The sequence below is a fragment of the Pteropus alecto genome, unplaced genomic scaffold (genome assembly GCF_000325575.1).
Source record: "Pteropus alecto unplaced genomic scaffold, ASM32557v1 scaffold7, whole genome shotgun sequence".
NCBI classification, from domain to species: domain Eukaryota; kingdom Metazoa; phylum Chordata; class Mammalia; order Chiroptera; family Pteropodidae; genus Pteropus; species Pteropus alecto.
The window spans coordinates 40,748,587-40,768,287 of NW_006494614.1; the positions used below are offsets into that span (position 1 = coordinate 40,748,587).

Here is a 19,701-nt window from a genome sequence, read left to right on the forward strand (position 1 = left end):
TTCCTTCTGCACAGACTAGGAAAAGTTCACATAGCATCCTTTTTTTCTTTTAGAACTCACAATACTTTATATGCACCAGAAATGCTAGCCAAAATGGTAGAGCCTTTCACAAAGGCTCTGGATATGCTTGAAGCGGAAAAATCTGCTATTTTAGGTAAGAAATCTAGCCTTTTTTCCCTCGAAGTTCGCCTTATCTCTAATGGACTCCTCAAGCAGCCTCAGTGTGCCTTGTGTCTCCTTCCTCATCACGTGGCACTACCTTGACCACCTATTTGTTCAGAAATGCATGTATGGAGTTACTATAGGCACTCTAGGAATAAGTGCATTTACTTCATTATCTTAGCATACAAAGGAGGTCTTCTGAGGCAGCTTCCCACCCCCTGCCACCTTTCCCACCCAGGTTTAACCCCTCCAGGTAGTGCTGTGTGTTATTAATAAACCATGGTTTTTTTGACCTGAAGGATATTAGCATACTTTCCTGTCTCTTGTGTATGAAAACTAAAGTATTGAAACAAGCTTAAATAGCTTTTATCAGTAAAATATTATATATATTGTCAAAACTTTTAAAGGAATAGTTTCTAAGCCATGTTTCCTGGATTAGAATGTTGCTTTAACTCATTTTTCCCATTAGCGAATAACTGCAGTCATAATTGTGCTATGTGCTGTGAAGGAAAGTGGCTGTGAGTGTGTTTATTGGGAGACCTAACCCAGTCTTGGAGAGGAGTCAGAAGATTGCCCCCAGTGGAGACTTGAAGGATGAGTAAGAACTAACCAGGTTGGGGGCAAGAGGAAATGCTGAACATTCTGGGTAAACAGACTGGCAGGTACAAGATGCTAAGGCATGCAGGAAAGAACTTGGTGTGTCCAGGGAATACAGAGGGGTGACCTGTGTTGCTAGAACACAGAGAGAAGGCCGTGGTTAGAAGTTAGAGCTAGAGACACCCAGAGTTGTCTAAATCTTGTGCCCATCTATGAAGCTTCATGCTGGCTCACCACCACTGCCCCCACAGTATCTCTTTGTTCCCAGCCATTAGCTCTGCCTGGGCCTGGCTATGATTAAGCAATCCAGTGAGCACGTTATTAAAAGGAAGGGTGTTAGTTTGCCTTTCCAGAGCTCATGTCTGTCTTGACCTACATGGTCCTGAGCCATTTCCTTTGGCACCAATACATTTAAGGTCCATGTTGCAGACACCAGTTAAAAAAGAAAAATGTTTTGCCATTAATATAAAAAGTAGGTGTTGCTTTACCACCCATTCCCCACCCCCCAAATTCAAAGTTATTCAAAGCAAGCCAGGAACTATATATGGCTAACCAAAGCATACTGGAACGGACAAACAGTTCTGACAGCTTCCAACCATAAGCAAGATTTTAAATATAAAATGGCCTATGATTAGAAGTATAGATCTTTTAAGGCAATTATTATATTGAGGTAAATGGGTTTTATTTTGATGTGTTATACATCTTGAGCTTTGCATAACATTTTGCTTGAAAAAGAGGTTCCACAAAAAGAGGGAGAACATCCCCAGTGTTTTATGGACAGATTATTTTGAGCTGTCATTGTGTGTTTTGGTACAAGTCCCATCTGGAAAAATCCAGGCAAAAGTTGGAGTACCCAGGTATAGTGTGAAGTCCTGGGTACTTAAATAGCTTTCATCTTTTCCTTCAAAGACAGTGTAGCAATCACCTTTAGGGAAGCTCTTAGCACCTCCAGCTGGTAGAAGACTAGACCAGCTGCTTTGCATTGATAGCACTCCTCAACCCCCGACCCCAGACCACATCTGCTTGCTGTATGGTGTTGGCAAGTTGAGACTCCTGGCAGCAGAGCACCATGTATATGACCTGTCTTTGTAGGATTACCTCAGCCTCTTTTGGAACTGAATGACTCTCCTGTTTACAAAACGGTCTTGGAAAGAATGCAGCGTTTCTTCTCCACCCTCTATGAAAACTGGTAAGGAACCAATGCTGCCTCTCCATACTCTCTCCCTAGACATGTATTGTACAGGAATGGCTATGAGTTGAACTTTAGATCTAGAATCAAGTCTCAGATGAGGCAAGAGTTTGACAGAGAACTAATGAATCTAGGTCAAGTCGAAATGAACGGGCTGTTTTGTTTTCTTACATTTGCTTGTTTATGATTGTCATATGTGGCTCAGTCCTAGCCATGACTTGATATTTTATGTCCAACTTGTCTATTTCTGGTGCGTAAAATGAGACCAAAGTAGAATAGTGGTGGGGATGCATTTTCTCAGACCCACTCACTACTCCTAGCCTACTTTTCATGGGACACTGGGAGGTGACTGACCAGATTTAGATTTAGTCTTTGGGTCCTGGTTGTGGGATGGGGAAGTAAGTGGCCCTCCTATACACTGCCACACCCAGGGTATTGGCCTTGCTAACCTAGAGCTCTAATTGGTCAAGCTAATGAGATTCTTCACTTTAAATCCATATTACTTATGAAGTAATGAAGGTTACTGTTGCTCTTGAGTACTAACAACTACCTTTAAAAAGATGTTGAATGCTTTCAAAAAGTTTCCTTAAAAGTGGGAGGCGGAGGGCTGTTATTTTTACTTTTGATAAAAGATTAAGTCCACATCTTTAAAGTATATTGATTAAACTAAAATTCTCTTAAGGAGTAAATACAATTGCTTTTCTAGCTGAGAAGACTTATGGTAGACTAGAAGTCTCTGTGCCAAAGCTCCATGGCACTGAGACTTCCTGGGGCAGTCAGGGCTGGCCATAAGAGATGTTGGATTTATCATTTGCCTATGATTTCCCCTTGCAGTTTCCATATCCTAGGGAAGGCGGGCCCTTCCATGCAGCAGGACTTCTATACTGTGGAGCACCTGGCTACCCAGCTCCTCAGCTCAGCCTTTGTCAACTTGAACAATATTCCTGACTACCGACTCAGACCCATGCTTCATATCCTTTCAGAAGTCCCTAGGTAACCCCAAGGGCCAGAAGATTGAAGAAAGAACAGTTAGTTCACAGGCACCTGAGGAGGCAGAGCTGAGCTGCGTGGAACAGATGGAATCATTTATCTAAGTGTATAATAACCACATTAAAATGATAAGATGATTGAAGTAAATAGCAGGAAAAACAGGAAGGCAGTCCAGGGGGCCTTGAAAGCTCTTTCTCCTTAGGGGTAAATCTTTACCATCCCACTTTTTGGAAATATGAATGATGGCACTATTATCCCTTTTGTATATTTTGTCAGATGCTTCCTCTTTGAAGAAGCACCCTCATACTTCATTTACAGATTTTTTTAAATGTTTTCATATCTTTCTTCCCTAAGTTATAAGGAGAATGGCGACGAAGAGTTTATTCCAAGAATGTTCCTCCTATTTTTTTTCTCCCTACTTTGAGGTAACCTGGTGCCCATAATGTACAACCTGGTAGAAAGGACAGTTAAACTAAAAATATAATGGAAATGAGTATTCATGCAGCTTAGGATTTTCAGAAAAGAGCTTGAAGATTTTTGCCTATTAACACAGGATGTTCTTGGCATCTGCAAGTTTTCTGGGGGTTGACTCTGCGTAAGGGCTCAATCTGCTGCCTGGCAGGCAAGGGGTGCTTTAGAATGAGAAAGGTGCGCACTCATGCTAAAATTTCTTAACCTGCCGCGGCATGGGTCTTTGTGAAGCCTCTGGTGCTCTTCTGTCCCCCGGAGCACTACGAAGCCCTGGTGTCTCCCATCCTTGGACCTCTTTTTACCTACCTCCACATGGTAAGAGATTGGACAGGAAAGGGTAGCAAAGAGGACTCTTAGGGTGGGTGGCCTCTCTGAGTCTTGCAAGTCAGAAGCTCCTGAAAGTGTTGTCTCCTAGCCCTACCAGGATGGCTGTGTAGCCACCCCACACCTGCTGCAGTGGATTGAGCAGCTCCCAAGAACTAAACTGGTTTAATTGTCCATGAAGCACCTGCAGAGTCAGCTTATGCTCCTAACCTCCTATTAACTGAGAAGAGGTAATCAGAGGAACACTTCCCCTGGGTCTGTTTCCCTGACTCTGGAATTAAGCTAGGGGTCCAGAGTGACCCAGGAATTCTAAAATTGTTGATCCTTTCCAAGCAAAGAAGTTTGTGATCTGCTGCCCCTTGTCATGGTCGTGGGAGAGGTTACAGAAACGATATGTAGTTTTTTAACCTTGTGGGTCTCCCAAGGCTGTCATTGATATCTGCAGTCATCCTTAGTTAATTCTAATCTTGAGGTAGACCTTAAATATTATCTGTTCCAGCCTTCTCCTCAACTCAGCATTTACTTCCTTTTGTTTTCTCAGAGGCTTTCCCAAAAATGGCAAGTTATCAACCAGAGGAGCCTTTTGTGGTAAGGAACATCTCTTCTCCTTGGTAGATGAGCTAGAGCCAAGTTGGGGGTGGGAGAAGTTCAGGAGTGTGAAGTGGGGGATTCTGCCATCCCAGGGCTAGAACAGAGTGGGTTATAGTACTTCTTAGCCTAGGTGAATAATAGGTGGCTTGTCTGTGACCATTAGGCAGTCTCAGATCAAGCCTTCAGGGGGTGTACCTGCAGCTACCTTAGAATGCTAAGACTTCTTTTCCACTTAGGATTTTGATCTAGTACCCTCTACCAGTTAGACACAAGTCGTCATGTCCCTCAGTGGATCATTGTTTTCCATTCCCAACATTTACATGCAGCATAGACCAGCAGAAAGCCAGGAGAAGGAAGTAGGCACAGAGTGTCTGGTTAGGGTCACTGCTTTCCTTATCCTTCCTTTTGCACTCCCATGGAACCTGGCCCCCTGGTTTCCTACAGTGGAGAAGATGAGACTGCAGATGAAAACCCAGAGTCTCAAGAGATGCTAGAGGAACAACTGGTGAGGATGTTAACCCGAGAAGTCATGGACTTAATCAGTAAGTGGCATGTGGGAACCAGGGGTAGTCCCTCACTCAGCCCCATTAAAGTATGTTTGCAGCAATACTGACAGACTGGTAAGACATAATTAACTAGCTAGAAACTAGGTAGTCCTTAAATCAGCCTATGGACATTTTATGAATTGCGAACTGAATTATATTTGTTCGGACTAAGGCCAAAATATAAGGAAATGGTCTTAAATAGCAGGAGGAATTTGGATTAATGGTAGGATTAATCCTAGCTTTGTCAAAATAGGGGGAAAAAAATGAATTCTTGGACATTAAGGTGGTTAATTTCCTTTTTATTTTTTTGGTCATTTCGTTTGTTTGAGATAGAGTAGACCCAAGGATTTATCAGGTATCCTTTCCTGGCCATTCGGTCTCAGAGAATTCTATAATTTCCCTATAGTTACTTGAACTTGAAGGGGGACCAGAACAGTCTGGTCAAATGCCTCTGTTTCTGTTGGTGAAGCTGATGTTGTACCTGGACCTTCCCCCTTAGTCACCTGCCCAGAGACAGTTTGGGATCTCTTGGCCTGAGGCGGCTGTTGTCTGGTGGTAGTAAGCCCAGTAACCCTGCTTTCTTGCTTTAGCGGTGTGCTGTGTTTCAAAGAAAGGTGCTGACCACAGTACTGCTCCCCCTACAGATGGAGATGGTAAGTTAGCCTGTTGCATGGTCCTCAGAGGTCTGCCCTTAGGCTCCTAAATATTGGCCTTCTGCCAGGTCAGTTCCTATAGAAACTGATTCCCTAGCAGTCTGATGTAGAAAGCACGTTGTACATCTAGCTTTCACCTATGCTGGCCCTCTTCCTGTATTCCCCCAGCATACTCTCACCCGAGAACCTTTGCCCTGGCTGTTTCCTCTATCTAGAACAGTGGCCCCCAATCTTTTTGGCACGAGGGATGCGTGCTCCTATGAGAATCTACTGCCTGATGATCTAAGGTGGAGTTGAGGCGGTGATGCTAGCGCTGGGGAGCAGCTGCAAATACAGATGAAGCTTTGCTAACTGGCCTGCCGTTCACCTGCTCTGCGGCCCAGTTCCTACCAGACTGCGTGGCCCAGGCATTGGGGACCCTTGATCTAGAATGATTTTCCTCCTAACTCTATCTCTCTTCCCTTTCTTCATTCAGGTCTCTGCTCAAATGTCACCTCCAAGAGGTCTTCCATGACCAACTTACAAAAATAGCAACCCAACCACTCTATATTCTCCTCTGTTCTATTTTTCTTCAGAGGACTTATCACTATTTGACATTGTTTTCTTTAGTATTCATTTATTACTCGTTTCCCTCACTAGAATGTCAGCTCCCATCAGGGAATGGACTTTGTCCTATTCTTGTGTGATACTCCCAGTAACTAAATCAGTGTTTACTACAGTGAGTCCTCAAATATGTTTAAAGACAAAAGATCCTCACCATTTGCAGTTTTTAAAAGAACTCCAGAAAACCTCATTTCCCACTGTTTCTGAAATGTACAGCTAGATGCATCTCTAGATCTGCCATGGGCAGAGGCCTCTACCTCCCTTCATGAGGATGGAGGGCTGTCCCAGTGCTACTCAACCACTGGTTAACTGAGCATATTCAGCTTAACTTTACTCTGTGGGCTTCTGTCAGGACAGGATAGTCTCTGTTCTGAATGGATGATGGAGCTTAACATTCTGCTCTCTGCTTACAGATGAAGAGATGATGGCCACAGAGGTAACCCCCTCAGCCATGGCGGAGCTTACAGACCTGGGCAAATGCCTAATGAAGCATGAGGTAGGTGGAGGGTGCAGGTACTGTTTCTCCTTTCCTGTCTGTGGCGCTTCTACCTTTCTCATTCTATGATGCCATCAAAAAGTTTTTGGGGTAATATTCCTTTGAGTTAAGTTCCTGGTTCCTAGAGTCCCAGAAAACAGTGGGATAAGCACAAGGCCATGGTGTCTCCCCTGTTGGCATGGGCAAAGGCTCAGAATATCTCAAAGGAACATTGATGGCCAGTCCCTCATGTTCAGCACCCCCCAGGCCTGAGCTCTGTCTCCTCCCTACACATAGATTTCTTCTTCTGTATTGTTTTTTTTCTTCTTTTTGACTGCCTGATATACAGAGGAAATAAACTCATTTCTTTCTTATCATTTTCCTGTTTACCTACTATTAAAACTCTGGTTCCTAATACATAATACTCAGAAAGTTGTGCTTACTTTCCCACTGTAATCCTTCATCCTTTTCCTTTAGGATGTTTGTACAGCACTATTAATTACAGCCTTCAATTCCCTGGCCTGGAAGGATACTCTGTCCTGCCAGAGGACGACCACACAGCTCTGCTGGCCCCTCCTCAAACAAGTATGGTTTCTCACCCCTTCTCCTCGCCCCTTCTGAAAGGTTTGGGTCATGAGGATTGACTGAATCGGTTGGAAGAATTGGGGTGCTGGGGCGCTCAGAGTCCCACTTTGGTCCTGAGCATAGCTGTCTCCCCAGGTGCTATCAGGGACACTGCTCGCCGATGCTGTGACATGGCTTTTTACCAGCGTGCTGAAGGGCTTACAGACACATGGACAGCATGATGGCTGCATGGCTTCCCTGGTCCACCTGGCCTTCCAGATATACGAGGCACTGGTGAGTAGAGAAAGCGTGGGGGCAGGCTGGCTGTGGCTTCATCTTTCACAGCTGGCTCCCATTCAGTTGGGCCTTATCTTAAATATAGGCAGCAGCCAAGTTGCTAATGCTGCCCAGGGAGTGAGTGTAGTGGGGAATAGGAAAAGTAGCAGGGCCCAAACCTACACCCCATTGAGTGGGTTTACCCTCACCTCTCAGCGTCCCAGGTACCTGGAGATAAGAGCTGTTATGGAACAGATCCCTGAAATACAGAAGGACTCCCTGGACCAGTTTGACTGCAAGCTTTTGAACCCCTCTCTGCAGAAAGTTGCTGACAAGCGCCGGAAGGACCAATTCAAACGTCTTATTGCTGGTTGCATTGGGGTAGGTCATGTATCTTCCTTTGTGCTCCTAACCACCCCTGTGGTCTTCTTAGATCATGTGTTCATGTTCAGGCAAACTAAACCATATGTAGTCACTGGCCATTATGGTGAGATGATTTTTAAAACCACCCACTACTCAGGTTCCAGCATTAGTTCTTTCTCCTTTGTTTTCCACAGAAACCCTTGGGAGAGCAGTTCCGAAAAGAAGTTCACATTAAGAACCTTCCCTCACTTTTCAAAAAAACAAAGCCAATTTTGGAGACGGAGGTGCTGGACAATGAGGAGGGCGGCCTGGCCACCATCTTTGAACCCTGAATCAAGCTTTTAGGCATCCTTCCTTGGCCTTTGTCATCTCTTCTTCCCCTTTGTAGCTAATCTCTAGGTCTCTCTCCACTGCCACCTCACTTACCACCATTGTCAGCCTGGAGAAATCCAGGTCTGGAGCTGGAGAGAGTGGGCCCTGTGCAGGGCCAGAATTATACTAAAGTATCAAGAAAGGGAGTTAGGGCTTTTACCATGCTGTCTAGATCTCCCAGGTATCTCCCATTCTACTTGGAGTTTTGGCTTTTCCAAGAGAAAAGCTAGAGCAGAGCAGCCCTTCTCCTCAAGCCCTCCTGCCTCTATGTAGCCATATACCTGTGCAGAGTGGTAACTAGGGGTGCTATACCCAACACTGCAACTAGCCAGGCTTTTGGCAAGGGCTCAGACCTGAACTACTTGTGCCAGAGAGTTTCTCCTAGACCACTGCAAGTCCGACTGAGCCCCTATGCTGCTGGGCTGGCAAGGAGCCCTCCCCATCTCCCAGGGGCATGTCTGTGTCAGGTGCTGAGTGCCGAACTAAATTTGGCCAGGTCCCTCTGTTTTAAGCAAGAAGCTGGTCAGCTGATGAGATCCATGGTACAGGCTACTGCTAAGACCTGGACGCGGTATCAAGTGTTGTACCTTCAGGGACCAGGGCTGGGCCAGCATCTATAGTGCTAACATGTCCCTTAGAGCTCACACATCTTGCCCTTCTATGAATAACCCTTCAGTGTGGTTTCCCCAACCCCAGGGTCCACTCAGGCACAAGAGCCACAGTACCCTATCCAGTGTCACATGATGCCATTGGCATCAAAGGATAATCCAGACCAACTAGGCTACATCTGAGAAACAGCTAGCAAAGCCACTGGTCTCTCCTAGGACTAGCTGAGTCCAGGTGCCTTCAAAAATCTCATGGTCTTTCAGATCCCTGGTCACTTCTCTCATGGGCCATTTCCAAAAGAAAGAAAATATGCCTTCCCATCACAACCCGTATTGTGAGTCTCCAGTCTGTTCTCGAGGTCACTAGATGGTCCTATAACCCTGAGGTCATTGCTGGCAATAGATAGGCTTAATCCATACAGAAACCATATAGTGTCCATGTGTTTTGCACAAAGAGGCCTGTCATCAATCCAGTTCACTGAGGACTGGGTGGAGCAGTGTGGACTGAAGCTATAGCTTTTAGCTGGTGTTGGCCCCCAGACAGGGGAGGCTTGGGAAGACGCAAACCTGGGGGAACAGAACTTTGAGTCGGGCATAACTTTCTGTAGCACCCAGGGTGGTGCTTTGGGCTTCTTGTCAACTGTGAAGGCCATCTCAAAGCATGTTTCCCTCCAAACTTACTAGCTGCCTACTCCTCTCTCTGGTTGGGGCTGTGGAGGGCATAGCTGTATTTATTGTGTTGTACTATTTTTAACATCTTGTGACTTCATGTTAGAAGTTTTCTATTGTTTATAGAACCTTTTTGTAGAAACATTAACTCTAAAGCACATCTGCATGTCAGTAAAAATCTCAGTTTCATACAGAAAGAGTTCATCTGTCTTTTTCAAATTAGTGATATACTCCAGGGTCACCATTCCTCATGAGCATCTTGCAAAGGGGACAAGACAGGAAGAACTGTGTCTGACGGACCTGCTCTGTTAAGCTTTCTGAAATAGTATGCCAGCTAGACAAAGATTTCTGTTCCTTACACACCGAGACCAGATAGCCCAAACCACTCTGGTGTCATCACTGGAAACCACTGGACCTGACTCAGGGACTGCCCAAAGGGAATTGCTGTTCTTCCTCGTGTGGCTCTTGATAACAATGTGACTTGACTGTTAAGGATCATCCTATTTTCTATCAGCAACTTTCTCCATTATCCAAGAGATAGGTTAAATGGTGCACAGTAATTTTGTACAATCTGATTGCCCCCAGAAAACACCTCAATTTGGCATTTTTTCATGAAGCTTCAGAAGAACTTGGCACTGACCTGCAATGACATCTGAGCCCAGTGTTCCTAACTGCTAAATAATACCAAACCTTTTCCAAGTTGAGGCCCCATATTTATGGATCAAAACTGAAGAGGTGGTCTCCAACAAAACAATTTTTGTTTGGATGTGAATGTATTTATATTAAGGCCTTATAAAGACATTAAAGTCCAATTTTATGACACATTTAACAAAATATATTGACTGTAAAAGCTGGAATTGTCCCAGAAAACTCAAGACACCTCGTCACACAGGTTTTCTACAACAGTCCTGTGGCGGCAGGTCTGAACCCAAAATCTTCAGCTTGCCTCAGGAGCATCCAAGCTCAGCCATGCCAATAAGTCCGGTTGCAAGCCTCAGTCCATCTGAACTGCATCTAGTTCATCCAAGAATCGCTGACACTTCCCCATCAGTACCTTGATGGCTTCACTCACCAGCACATCTGGTGGCAACACCCCTGTTGACTCGACAGAAACTGGAAACCAAAGAGACGTTTTAGCCCAGTTAGGGCTTGCAAAAGCTCCTGTACAAGTTATTGCTAGATTCCACATCTGGGCTCTGCAAGGAAACTAGCACCAAAGAGCTGCTCCCCACTCCTCAATTTGATACTCACAGATATAATGGTCCCGAACCCGAGCAAGCCGTACAACCTTCTTTAGCTTCTCATTCCGGAAGACTTCTCTGCTGAAGGTATCTAGCCGGGGATTGGCAACTCTGGCCACTTTTTTACCTAATGAAAACAAACTGTATACATGAACCCAGAGTTTTTACTTCTCTGCCACCTTCAAAGAAAATATATTTTAGGTCCTGACCAGAACAGCACCCCAAATACCATACCTTGGACTTCATGCACCTCAATAACACCAGGTGAGAAGCACCGGCTCAGCTCCTCAGCTGCCTCTCCTTCCACAGGCTCAAGCAGAGTGATGTCTGGCAGAAGCCTATAACTGGCTGTTGCCACAGGTGAAAATTTGGCATGATCTTTGCCTAGAGGGAAATCAAGAACCTGTGGGAAAACTCTTCACATTCCCAAAGGCCCATTGGCTTTCTGCCTGTCAGTGACATCTTACCTAAGTCCCTTAGTCACACCTCACCCCACTGTATTCGAACTACCTTCCTGCCCAGGGCAGCCCACAAAGCTCTTACCAATGCCCTTGACGCAGTGCATGAGTAGGTCAATCTCCTGACCAGGCCTCAGCTGAGCAATGAGAATATCATCATGTACCGGTCGGATAGTACCTTCTGGGAAGAGGTCAGCCTGATTCCCCAGGGGGACCCATGTCATGTGCCTGGTGTACACTAGAGAAATAAACACATCAGAAGACCTCAGTCCCTAAAACTAGCACCCACCAACAGGTGGGCCGTCTTTCTCAGCCTACCAATACTCACCTTTGTGGTTCACATAGAGTTCATTGGGGTCAGAGGAATCTTTAGCAGCGTGGGGGTTCCGAGTGCACCTGACTTGCAGCCGAAACTGCAATGTGTCTATTTCTGTGCCTTCTTCATCTCCTGCACAAAGGGAGGAGGTGACAGCTCTTAAAGGACTACTGGACATTTGAGTGCCAGGCACCATGCTGAATGCACTACATTTCTCATTTAATCCTGACAAGGGCAAGTGTTCTACAGATAAGAACAATGATGTACCCAAAGTTCAGAAACTTGCCCAAGGTCATACAGTAGTTAATCCAGGACTTGAACAGGCAATCTGGTTCCAGAATCTACTCTGCAGAAGAGCTGCCCCCCTTTTCCCAAAATTTCATTTTTCACCTTGGTTCCGATATTCAAAAAGACGGGGATCGGCATGAATGGGAATGAGCCCCAAGCGATGAGCAAGGATCTCATCCTGGACAATGGATGTGTTGTTGTACACCAGGACCTTTTCCACAGCCATAGTTGGCACCTGCCCAACAAAATAAAATCACTCATCTACAAAGACCCTATTATCTACTCCCTGCCTAACATAAGAGGACACCTCTTCCTTAAAAAATGCTTGATGAAAAGTTTACGAATGAACAAGAGGAATGCTCAGGAATACTGCAGGAAAAATAAACCCTGAGACAATTCTACAAGTGAAGTAATGTCATGGTTTCCTCACTAAATACCCAACACCATACCCACCAATACCTCGGCTAACAGAATGCGTCGAAAAGCATTGGCAATGGCTGCATCAATTCCCACCATGTCAAACTCCAATGAGTTTTCATCCATGTGTACCACATCCACACGAAAACTCTAAAGGGACAGGAAAAATATTAAACTTACTCTCTGTATAGTCAATACGTCCAAAAACCTCTGCCCTCTGCCCAGATTTCCTTTTCTCCCCAAATCCTTAATTAGTTTCTTAAAAAGTCTGTTTTTAACTTCCATTCATTTAAAACCCTCTGCAACATGGCTTCCATCCAGACTATCCACAGAGGCTATTCTACCAAAAAACATGCTTCCATAATGCTTAGTCCAGAAGACATCTTATTAGACTCCTGTTGTAGCTGGCGTTGTTGACATGATCCTTTTTCACACTCTACTGCCTTGATTTCTGAACACCAATCTTCTAGTTCTCTTCTTTCTCTGATGAATCTTTCTAAATTCTCCATCTTCCACCTACTGCATAAATATTACTATTCCTCGAGTTTTTATTTTCTGAAAACTATTTTCCAACTTTTCTCTCCAGGGTGACCTCAACCACACTCATGGTTTTAGCAGCTATCTGTACTGACAACTCCCCAAATTATATTTCACTTCTGCTCTCAATTCAAACATATATTCTGCTCCAGCTGCAGGAAACTAAATGCATCATCATCCTTGAGATCCATTTCTCATCAATAAATGACACCATCATCCATCAAAGCAGTTCCCCAAGCTGGGTCATTTTACAGTGCCCCCCCCCGCCCCCGGGGCCCATATCAAAGCAATAACCAAACTTACCTTCTATTTCCCCTTTGCTTTATCACTTACAGCGCCTAAAATGCACTTCAATCTTGCCTACCACTCATGCCAACCCACTTTACATTTTAGCAATAATGAACTGCTTGGATATTCCGGCAGCACCGTTCACACAAGCCTTTTCTAGTTTAGCTTCTGTTCTTAGTCCCTCCTCACTCTTCGCTGTTCTCAGCTTCTGCTCATGGTTCAAGACTCAATCTGGATGTCATCCTCTTTAGGAAATCTTCCAAACCTCTGCCCTGTTTACCGTTCGAGATTAAGTGCCTTTGCGAGATGGGACACACCACCCACACCCCAAATCACTCCTGGTTGTCCTTACTGCTATCAACCGCCTTTACCACATTATACTGGGATCATTTCGCACAACAGCAAAAGCCGTGTACACGGAGCGCCTAGCACATTGCTCAGTAAACGTCTTATGAACAGAAAACCCCAAGGACAGCTTCTGAGCCACAGGCTGCTCAGATCACACGGCCTGGGTCCGATCCTCACACCCTTTTCGGACACCTCCGGCTCTACCCACCTTCTCGAAGCGGTCCTGGTCCCAGGCATCATCATAGCCTGAATAGTTACCGGGAAAATCAGTGGTATGAACCTAGAGCAAAGAGAACCGAGTCTGTCCGCGAAGGGGCAGCGAGGTCAAGCCCGTCCCCACTCCGATCTCAACTCATCCCTGTTCCACTCTCATTTCTCCTCCCGAGCTGAAGGCCACAAGGCTTACATTGCGAACGCCGAATTCCCCTAGAACCACGCGGCTCCGCATTTCTTCCACTGCCCGGGCCGCCGCCATCTTTGATTCCGCCACGTGACTAGGATAGCAACTGGCGTGTGCGTTCTAGTCGCCCTCCTCCGTCTCCGTGGCAACGCACCACCGCCTGGAAGGTTAAATATCGCGAGACTCTACCCCTTCTCCATCCACGTCCCCAGCTTCCGGAAGTCAGTTTTGGCCAAACATCCGGGATTACCCTTTTTGCGTTCCGGCTCATCCCGCCTCTCTTTCTCGACCCTGGACCTCTCCTTCCCTCGAGCCCACATCTCTCCTAGTCCCCGACCACGCGCGGGACTAGCTCGGGCTACGGCGACGGGAGCTCTCGAGGGACATGGCAACTACGACAGCGCCGGCCGGCGGATCTCGAAACGGGGCTGGCCCGGAATGGGGAGGGTTCGAAGAAAACATCCAGGTAATGGCCCCAGGGCTCCGGCTGCCAGCAGCCCCAGGGCCAGCAATCGTACTGAAGTGTCGTGGGGACTCTTCCTTGGGCCCTGGAAATCTCCATTTGCAGCACTTTTCTCTCCTTTGGGTCTTCGTGCACACGAAAGTCAGTGGGACCAGCGCTGACGTGAAAGGGCCGGACTTGTACTCTAGTCAGAGGCCCTCAGGTCTCTGGGCCCACCCGCTCTTGCTTCCGGGACAAGCTAGGTGGTCGGTCAGGGTCTGGCATGGCAGAGGTTTGGGGAGTAATGCACTGGCTAAAACCATACTGTGTGTACAGCTTTGTTTTGGGGTTGGGAAAGGCAAAGAAAGTGGGCACTTTTGCAACCCTTTGAGGCTTTGATGGGGAAGGTAGGAGAAAGACATATATGGGAGACAAGGAGTAGGTTTCCTAGGCTAGAAAAGAAAGCCAAATAATCAAAGTTCTGAGAGCAAATGAAGGGAAGAGAGTGGCATGATCTCTGGTGACTCCAAGCCATATCCCCAGCAGTGGAAGAACAAAGCCCCAAGCCCAGGGATGACCGAAAAAGACTTGATGGAGCAGAAAGGTCTTGCACACTAGGAGCTATTGTTTTCACAGGGTGGGGGCTCAGCTGTGATTGACATGGAGAACATGGACGATACCTCAGGCTCCAGCTTTGAGGATATGGGTGAGCTCCATCAGCGCCTTCGTGAGGAAGAAGTAGATGCTGATGCAGCTGCTGCTGAAGAAGAGGATGGGGAGTTCCTGGGCATGAAGGGCTTTAAGGGACAGCTGAGCCGGCAGGTGGCTGATCAGGTGAGCAATACTGGGTCCCTGGCAGGTGGAAAAGTATACCTAGGAGGCCACAGGTTCTGGAGTTGGCGTTGGGGAAGGTTACCCCAGGTTGTCTAGTTAGAACTATGTAGAAATCCAACAGAAAATAAGCAACAGGCCTTAAAGCCAAGAATCTCACAATACCCACCCACACGACCCATTTTCCTGTCCTCAGATGTGGCAGGCAGGGAAGAGACAAGCCTCCAGAGCCTTCAGCTTGTATGCCAACATCGACATCCTGAGACCCTACTTTGATGTGGAGCCTGCCCAGGTGCGAAGCAGGTGAGGATCCTTCTGACCCAAGATGCCCTCCTCATACCTCGTCCTTCATCCAAACTACAGCCAGATACCAAGCCCTTAGACTCCCCTCTTCATTACACCACTATCCCTCATCAACACATCTGTACCCCAGCCACACCATTCCTCTTACCAGTCTGGAACAGGACATGGTGTTAACACATTTCCTTCTTCCTCTTCTCCATCTAGTAAACTACTCATCTTCCCTTAAAACCTTGCTCAAATGTCACCTTGTTACCCATTCCTCAACCCCACTCCCAGTTCGTCCTTTCCTGGTACTCTCAGAGAGCTCTGTGTTTTCCTCTAACAGATAACACTTCAGCAGTGCTGTACTTTCTTATTCTTGCGTCTGTCTCCCCAGAGACTTTCTCAAAAGTAGGCTCTGTTTATCTTTTTATTCCCAGCACTAGAAAAGTCTGTGAACCAGAATATTAGTACATAGTTGCCGAATGAGTTTTCAAGAATTAGATTTAATCTTGGCTTGGTACTTTGTTCATAGTTTAATTTAACCAACGCTTACCAAATACTTAGTATACTCAGCAAGTACTTATTAAACTTTTGCTCTGTGCCAGGCACTGCACTAGTTGTGATTTAGTGGTGAAAAAAGAGGGGAGCCTTGCCCTTGAGTGCAATTACAGTACAGCACTCATTTGCCATGAAGAGACACACAGGAGGGACACTTGACCCACAGTAGGCTGGAGGTGGGACAGGGCAGGTTTCCCAGAGGGGCTAAAATCTAGCCAAAGTACTACTAGGAGTTAGCGACTTAAGAGGAGAATGGGGAAGTGACTTATACTTTTATCCTTCTACCTGGAATTTTCATATCACTTCAAATATATTTCAAGAAAATGCTCAGTGGTACCTGGAGTAATGGTAAGCAGAAAGAGGCAGGAGGCACACTGGTTCCCTCAAGTAACACCTTTCCTTCTAAACCTTTCCCAGGGCTTCACCATCACAGTTCGGAATTCTGGGCATTCTCTGCTGAGGTTTGCCTTTTAAAGGGGATCAGGTCAAATAGGTAAATTGTCAAGCCCTCTCCCAAGACCCAGCTGGGCTCCCTGAGTTCCCCATATTGCTGCTGCTTCAGTCAGCACAGCATCAGAGGGTTGTCCTTCCTAGAAGCATTTTTAGGGGCAAGGAAGTGATTTCCTCATTCTTTATCTTTACTACCCTCTTCTTCTTTTACCATCTAGTATGTTCTCTGGAATTAGAGAGATAAATAAGATTCAGGCCCTCCAGAACTTCATAGCCTAGTGCCATCTCTGCTCTCATCTCTCCTCTCCTCTCCTCTCCTCTCCCAGGCTCCTGGAGTCCATGATCCCTATCAAGATGGTCAACTTCCCCCAGGTGAATAGGGGTAGCATGACTGGAACAGCCGGGGGAGGCACTAAGGCAGAGGGCGGGGCCACCAGGCAAAGCTGGGGAAGGAATAAACAGAAGAGCCATTCTACCCTCCATGCTGAATGAGTTGGTGTATTGACAGAAAATCGCAGGTGAGCTCTATGGACCTCTCATGCTGGTCTTCACCCTGGTCGCCATCCTCCTCCACGGGATGAAGACCTCTGACACCATTATCGTAAGCAGAACAGAAGACTTTGGGGGGTGGCTGAACTGAGTTGAAACCTGCCCAAGGATAAGATGATGGAGTGAGTTAGAAGCATCCCTGAGGACAGCCCTGGGTGAAGCTGAGACCATTGGCCTCCCAGGACTAAGTAGAGCCTTCACCCCACAGCGGGAGGGCACCCTGATGGGAACAGCCATTGGCACCTGCTTCGGCTACTGGCTGGGCGTCTCATCCTTCATTTACTTCCTCGCCTACCTGTGCAACGCCCAGATCACCATGCTCCAGATGCTGGCACTGCTGGTAAGGAGTCTAGCATGGTGGTGGGCAAGGGTGATCTTAAAAGAGTAGCCAGGCCTTGGTCTGCATTTGTCCTGGGGCCCCAGGGCCTGGAGTGAGGTCAGTGGACTATTTATTTCTCAGGGTCTTCATGATGGTCCAGAGGCCAGCCAGCCTGAGTGATTTCCCTTTCCACCATCCTCTTTTCTAGGGCTATGGCCTCTTTGGGCATTGCATTGTCCTTTTCATCACCTATAACATCCACCTCCATGCCCTTTTCTACCTCTTCTGGCTGCTGGTAGGGGGGCTGTCCACCCTGCGCATGGTAAGCTGGGCAGGAAATTTCCAGGGGTGGGCTGTGCTCCTGAAGAGTTGGAGAAAGCAGCCCAGAGCTTGGGCCAAATCCCACAAAAGGCTCCAAGTGGGAGGGAAGATCCCAAAGATCGTTCTGCTCCGGGAAGGAGTATCTTCACACCACTCACTTTGGAGCCAGGCCGTCTAAGCTGTATTCTTGTGGCTCTAGGTGGCAGTGTTGGTGTCACGGACTGTGGGCCCCACACAACGGCTGCTCCTCTGTGGCACTCTGGCTGCCCTGCATATGCTCTTCCTGCTTTATCTGCATTTTGCTTACCACAAGGTAGTAGAGGGTAAGTGACAGGAGGTCTGGATATGGAGGAGGGGAAGAACAGCTGCCTAGGGTAGGGCCCAGCCAACTCACGCTCACCTTCCATCCTCTTCCTTTCAGGGATCCTGGACACACTAGAGGGCCCCAACATCCCACCCATGCAGAGGGTCCCCAGAGACATCCCTGCTGCAATCCCTGCTGCTAGGCTTCCAGCCATCGTGTTCAATGCCACAGTCAAGGCTGTTGTGGTGACAGTGCAGTCACACTGACCCTACCTGAAATCCTTGGCCGGCCCCTTTTTCCCCAGCTGCTGAGTGAAGGAAGATTAAAGGACAGTACTGATGACATGTGTCTCTTTGATGGGGTCTGCAGCTTAAACCCCTCCTTTGAGGCCTGTCGAGGCTTCTGAAGGGCACAAGACCAGGAACTCCTGGCCAGGACTGCAGGGCTCTGCAGCCGGTGCAGAAAGTGGGTCAGCACCTCTGAGGCCCTCTTACCACCTACCCCTTCCTTTCTCTTTCTCTCTCCCACATTGTCTTGCTAAATATAGACTTGGTAATTAAAATATTGATTGAAGTCTGGAACTGCAGCTACTGCTCCAGTGGTCCCCCCCCCACCCTGTTTCCTATACATTTTTCTGTTTTGTCAATGGTGGTAATGTTACATGTTCCCTTATACCCTCAGGATGTAAGGTGGGAGAGGTAGAAAGTAGGTGGGACAGACCAGACTACACTGAAGGCAGTAATTGAAATAAGGAACCTGCCCCTGAGGACAGGGGACCCATGGAGCGGCGGGGAAGCCTCAAACACAAGAACCGTAAATCTGTTGGAACAGTGTACCCAGCATGAGTTTGGGCTCAGCTGCACTCTTGGGACATGAGTGTTGAAATGACCATTAGACGAAACTTCGAGACCCAACTCCATGTCATTAAAAGACACTTATGCATTGGGTCATTAATGTAGGGATAATTTTCCTGTGGGTGCTCACATTTGAGCCAAACATGCCTCCGCCTTGGTTATACTGGGGCCAGAGGGACAAAGCTCTCTCTTCAGTTTTCTCTGTCCTTCCTCTTTGAGATGCTGGTTACTCTTAAAAAAAAAAACCACCACCACCCATTTAATCTGCTTCACTGGTTAACAGAGGGAATAGAATTTCTGACCTCTCTTCACTACTTATTTTTAAAAAATCACCACCCTCGTAAATCTAGGTCAGCATCTTTCCTTCCTAATAAAAAGGCCCTTCATTTGCCTGAGGTGACCGTATATTCTGAGGCCCACACACCATCACCAGTGGACAAATCTCCCAACAGCACTGCCCACACTGTACAGTGTATCCTTCCCGAAAGCTCCAGCCCACTTTCCACGGTCCTACCACCACTTAAGGTCGCTGATCCTGGCACCTTGTTTATCTTGGCTATCCCAGTTTTAGCGGTTCTGCGACCTCAAGGCATCAGCAGTGCCCTACGCACCTGGAGAAAGCGGCATCAGCATCTTGCATATACCTGCGGCTCACCTGCCCCAGGGACTCTGGGGTTCCCCCTGTGCCTGGTAGTTAAGGCCGCTCTGCCCCGCCCGGCACCTGGGGCCGCCATCTTGGCGAGGGGCCCGCAGGGAAGTCCAGTCCGTGGGCTGGAATTCCCGCTCACGCTGTGCCTCCCATCGCGGGCGCGCGGCGAGGCCGGTATTAAAGGGCCTTAGAGACTGAAGCAGGACCGGAAGGTGTGCCTGGGGTCCAAGTGAAGGCACCGACGGGAACGACAGGAGAATGGGCAAAAAAATGTGGTCATAGCCTCAAACGCCATCTCCATGTGACGCGCCTCCATTCCACGCTCCCAACCCCTGATGGCCTCAACCCAACCCTGCTATCTACTTTCTACCCGTTGTTTGGCCCCACACCCAGAGGA

The 19,701-nt window shown here is 47.3% G+C and overlaps 3 protein-coding genes across 4 annotated transcripts in view; 2 read left to right on the plus strand and 1 right to left on the minus strand.

Moving 5' to 3' along the window:
• Nucleotides 1-9,646, plus strand: part of XPO5 (exportin 5) — a 39,943-nt gene extending 30,297 nt beyond the window's left edge. For both annotated transcript variants that reach the window (XM_015600336.2, XM_006926509.3), the window contains 12 exons: nucleotides 54-154; nucleotides 1,852-1,948; nucleotides 2,783-2,919; nucleotides 3,627-3,724; nucleotides 4,275-4,321; nucleotides 4,769-4,866; nucleotides 5,460-5,522; nucleotides 6,539-6,621; nucleotides 7,078-7,185; nucleotides 7,321-7,458; nucleotides 7,657-7,821; nucleotides 7,998-9,646. In XM_015600336.2, the coding sequence (XP_015455822.1) occupies nucleotides 54-154; nucleotides 1,852-1,948; nucleotides 2,783-2,919; nucleotides 3,627-3,724; nucleotides 4,275-4,321; nucleotides 4,769-4,866; nucleotides 5,460-5,522; nucleotides 6,539-6,621; nucleotides 7,078-7,185; nucleotides 7,321-7,458; nucleotides 7,657-7,821; nucleotides 7,998-8,135 (1,273 nt within the window). In that variant the 3' untranslated portion in view covers nucleotides 8,136-9,646. The remainder of the gene's footprint in view (nucleotides 1-53; nucleotides 155-1,851; nucleotides 1,949-2,782; nucleotides 2,920-3,626; nucleotides 3,725-4,274; nucleotides 4,322-4,768; nucleotides 4,867-5,459; nucleotides 5,523-6,538; nucleotides 6,622-7,077; nucleotides 7,186-7,320; nucleotides 7,459-7,656; nucleotides 7,822-7,997) is intronic.
• A 557-nt stretch (nucleotides 9,647-10,203) lies between these two features.
• On the minus strand, nucleotides 10,204-13,909 carry POLR1C (RNA polymerase I and III subunit C). The gene is made up of 9 exons (XM_006926510.3): nucleotides 13,749-13,909; nucleotides 13,551-13,622; nucleotides 12,212-12,319; nucleotides 11,855-11,987; nucleotides 11,477-11,596; nucleotides 11,234-11,386; nucleotides 10,925-11,074; nucleotides 10,701-10,817; nucleotides 10,204-10,562 (listed from the first exon to the last, which is right to left on the minus strand). Exons 1-9 carry the CDS (start codon nucleotides 13,815-13,817, stop codon nucleotides 10,444-10,446), a joined length of 1,041 nt encoding a protein of 346 aa, XP_006926572.1. The 5' UTR covers nucleotides 13,818-13,909; the 3' UTR covers nucleotides 10,204-10,443.
• A 34-nt stretch (nucleotides 13,910-13,943) lies between these two features.
• Nucleotides 13,944-18,379, plus strand: YIPF3 (Yip1 domain family member 3). Its single transcript, XM_006926511.3, has 9 exons — nucleotides 13,944-14,208; nucleotides 14,821-15,018; nucleotides 15,212-15,318; nucleotides 16,635-16,680; nucleotides 16,817-16,909; nucleotides 17,066-17,197; nucleotides 17,385-17,498; nucleotides 17,697-17,820; nucleotides 17,919-18,379. The coding sequence occupies exons 1-9, from the start codon at nucleotides 14,128-14,130 to the stop codon at nucleotides 18,065-18,067; spliced, it is 1,044 nt and encodes a 347-aa protein (XP_006926573.1). The 5' UTR covers nucleotides 13,944-14,127; the 3' UTR covers nucleotides 18,068-18,379.
• The last annotated feature ends 1,322 nt before the right edge of the window (nucleotides 18,380-19,701 follow it).

Coding starts and splice junctions, on each gene's coding strand:
- POLR1C (XM_006926510.3), bottom strand. CDS start 13,817: ATGGCGGCGGCCCGGGCAGTGGAAGAAATGCGGAGCCGCGTGGTTCTA. Junction 13,623..13,748: donor GGGAATTCGGCGTTCGCAAT/GTAAGCCTTGTG, acceptor TCTTTGCTCTAG/GTTCATACCACTGATTTTCC. Junction 10,563..10,700: donor GGTTCGGGACCATTATATCT/GTGAGTATCAAA, acceptor TTTGGTTTCCAG/TTTCTGTCGAGTCAACAGGG.
- YIPF3 (XM_006926511.3), top strand. CDS start 14,128: ATGGCAACTACGACAGCGCCGGCCGGCGGATCTCGAAACGGGGCTGGC. Junction 15,019..15,211: donor GCCGGCAGGTGGCTGATCAG/GTGAGCAATACT, acceptor TCCTGTCCTCAG/ATGTGGCAGGCAGGGAAGAG. Junction 17,499..17,696: donor GGCTGTCCACCCTGCGCATG/GTAAGCTGGGCA, acceptor TTGTGGCTCTAG/GTGGCAGTGTTGGTGTCACG.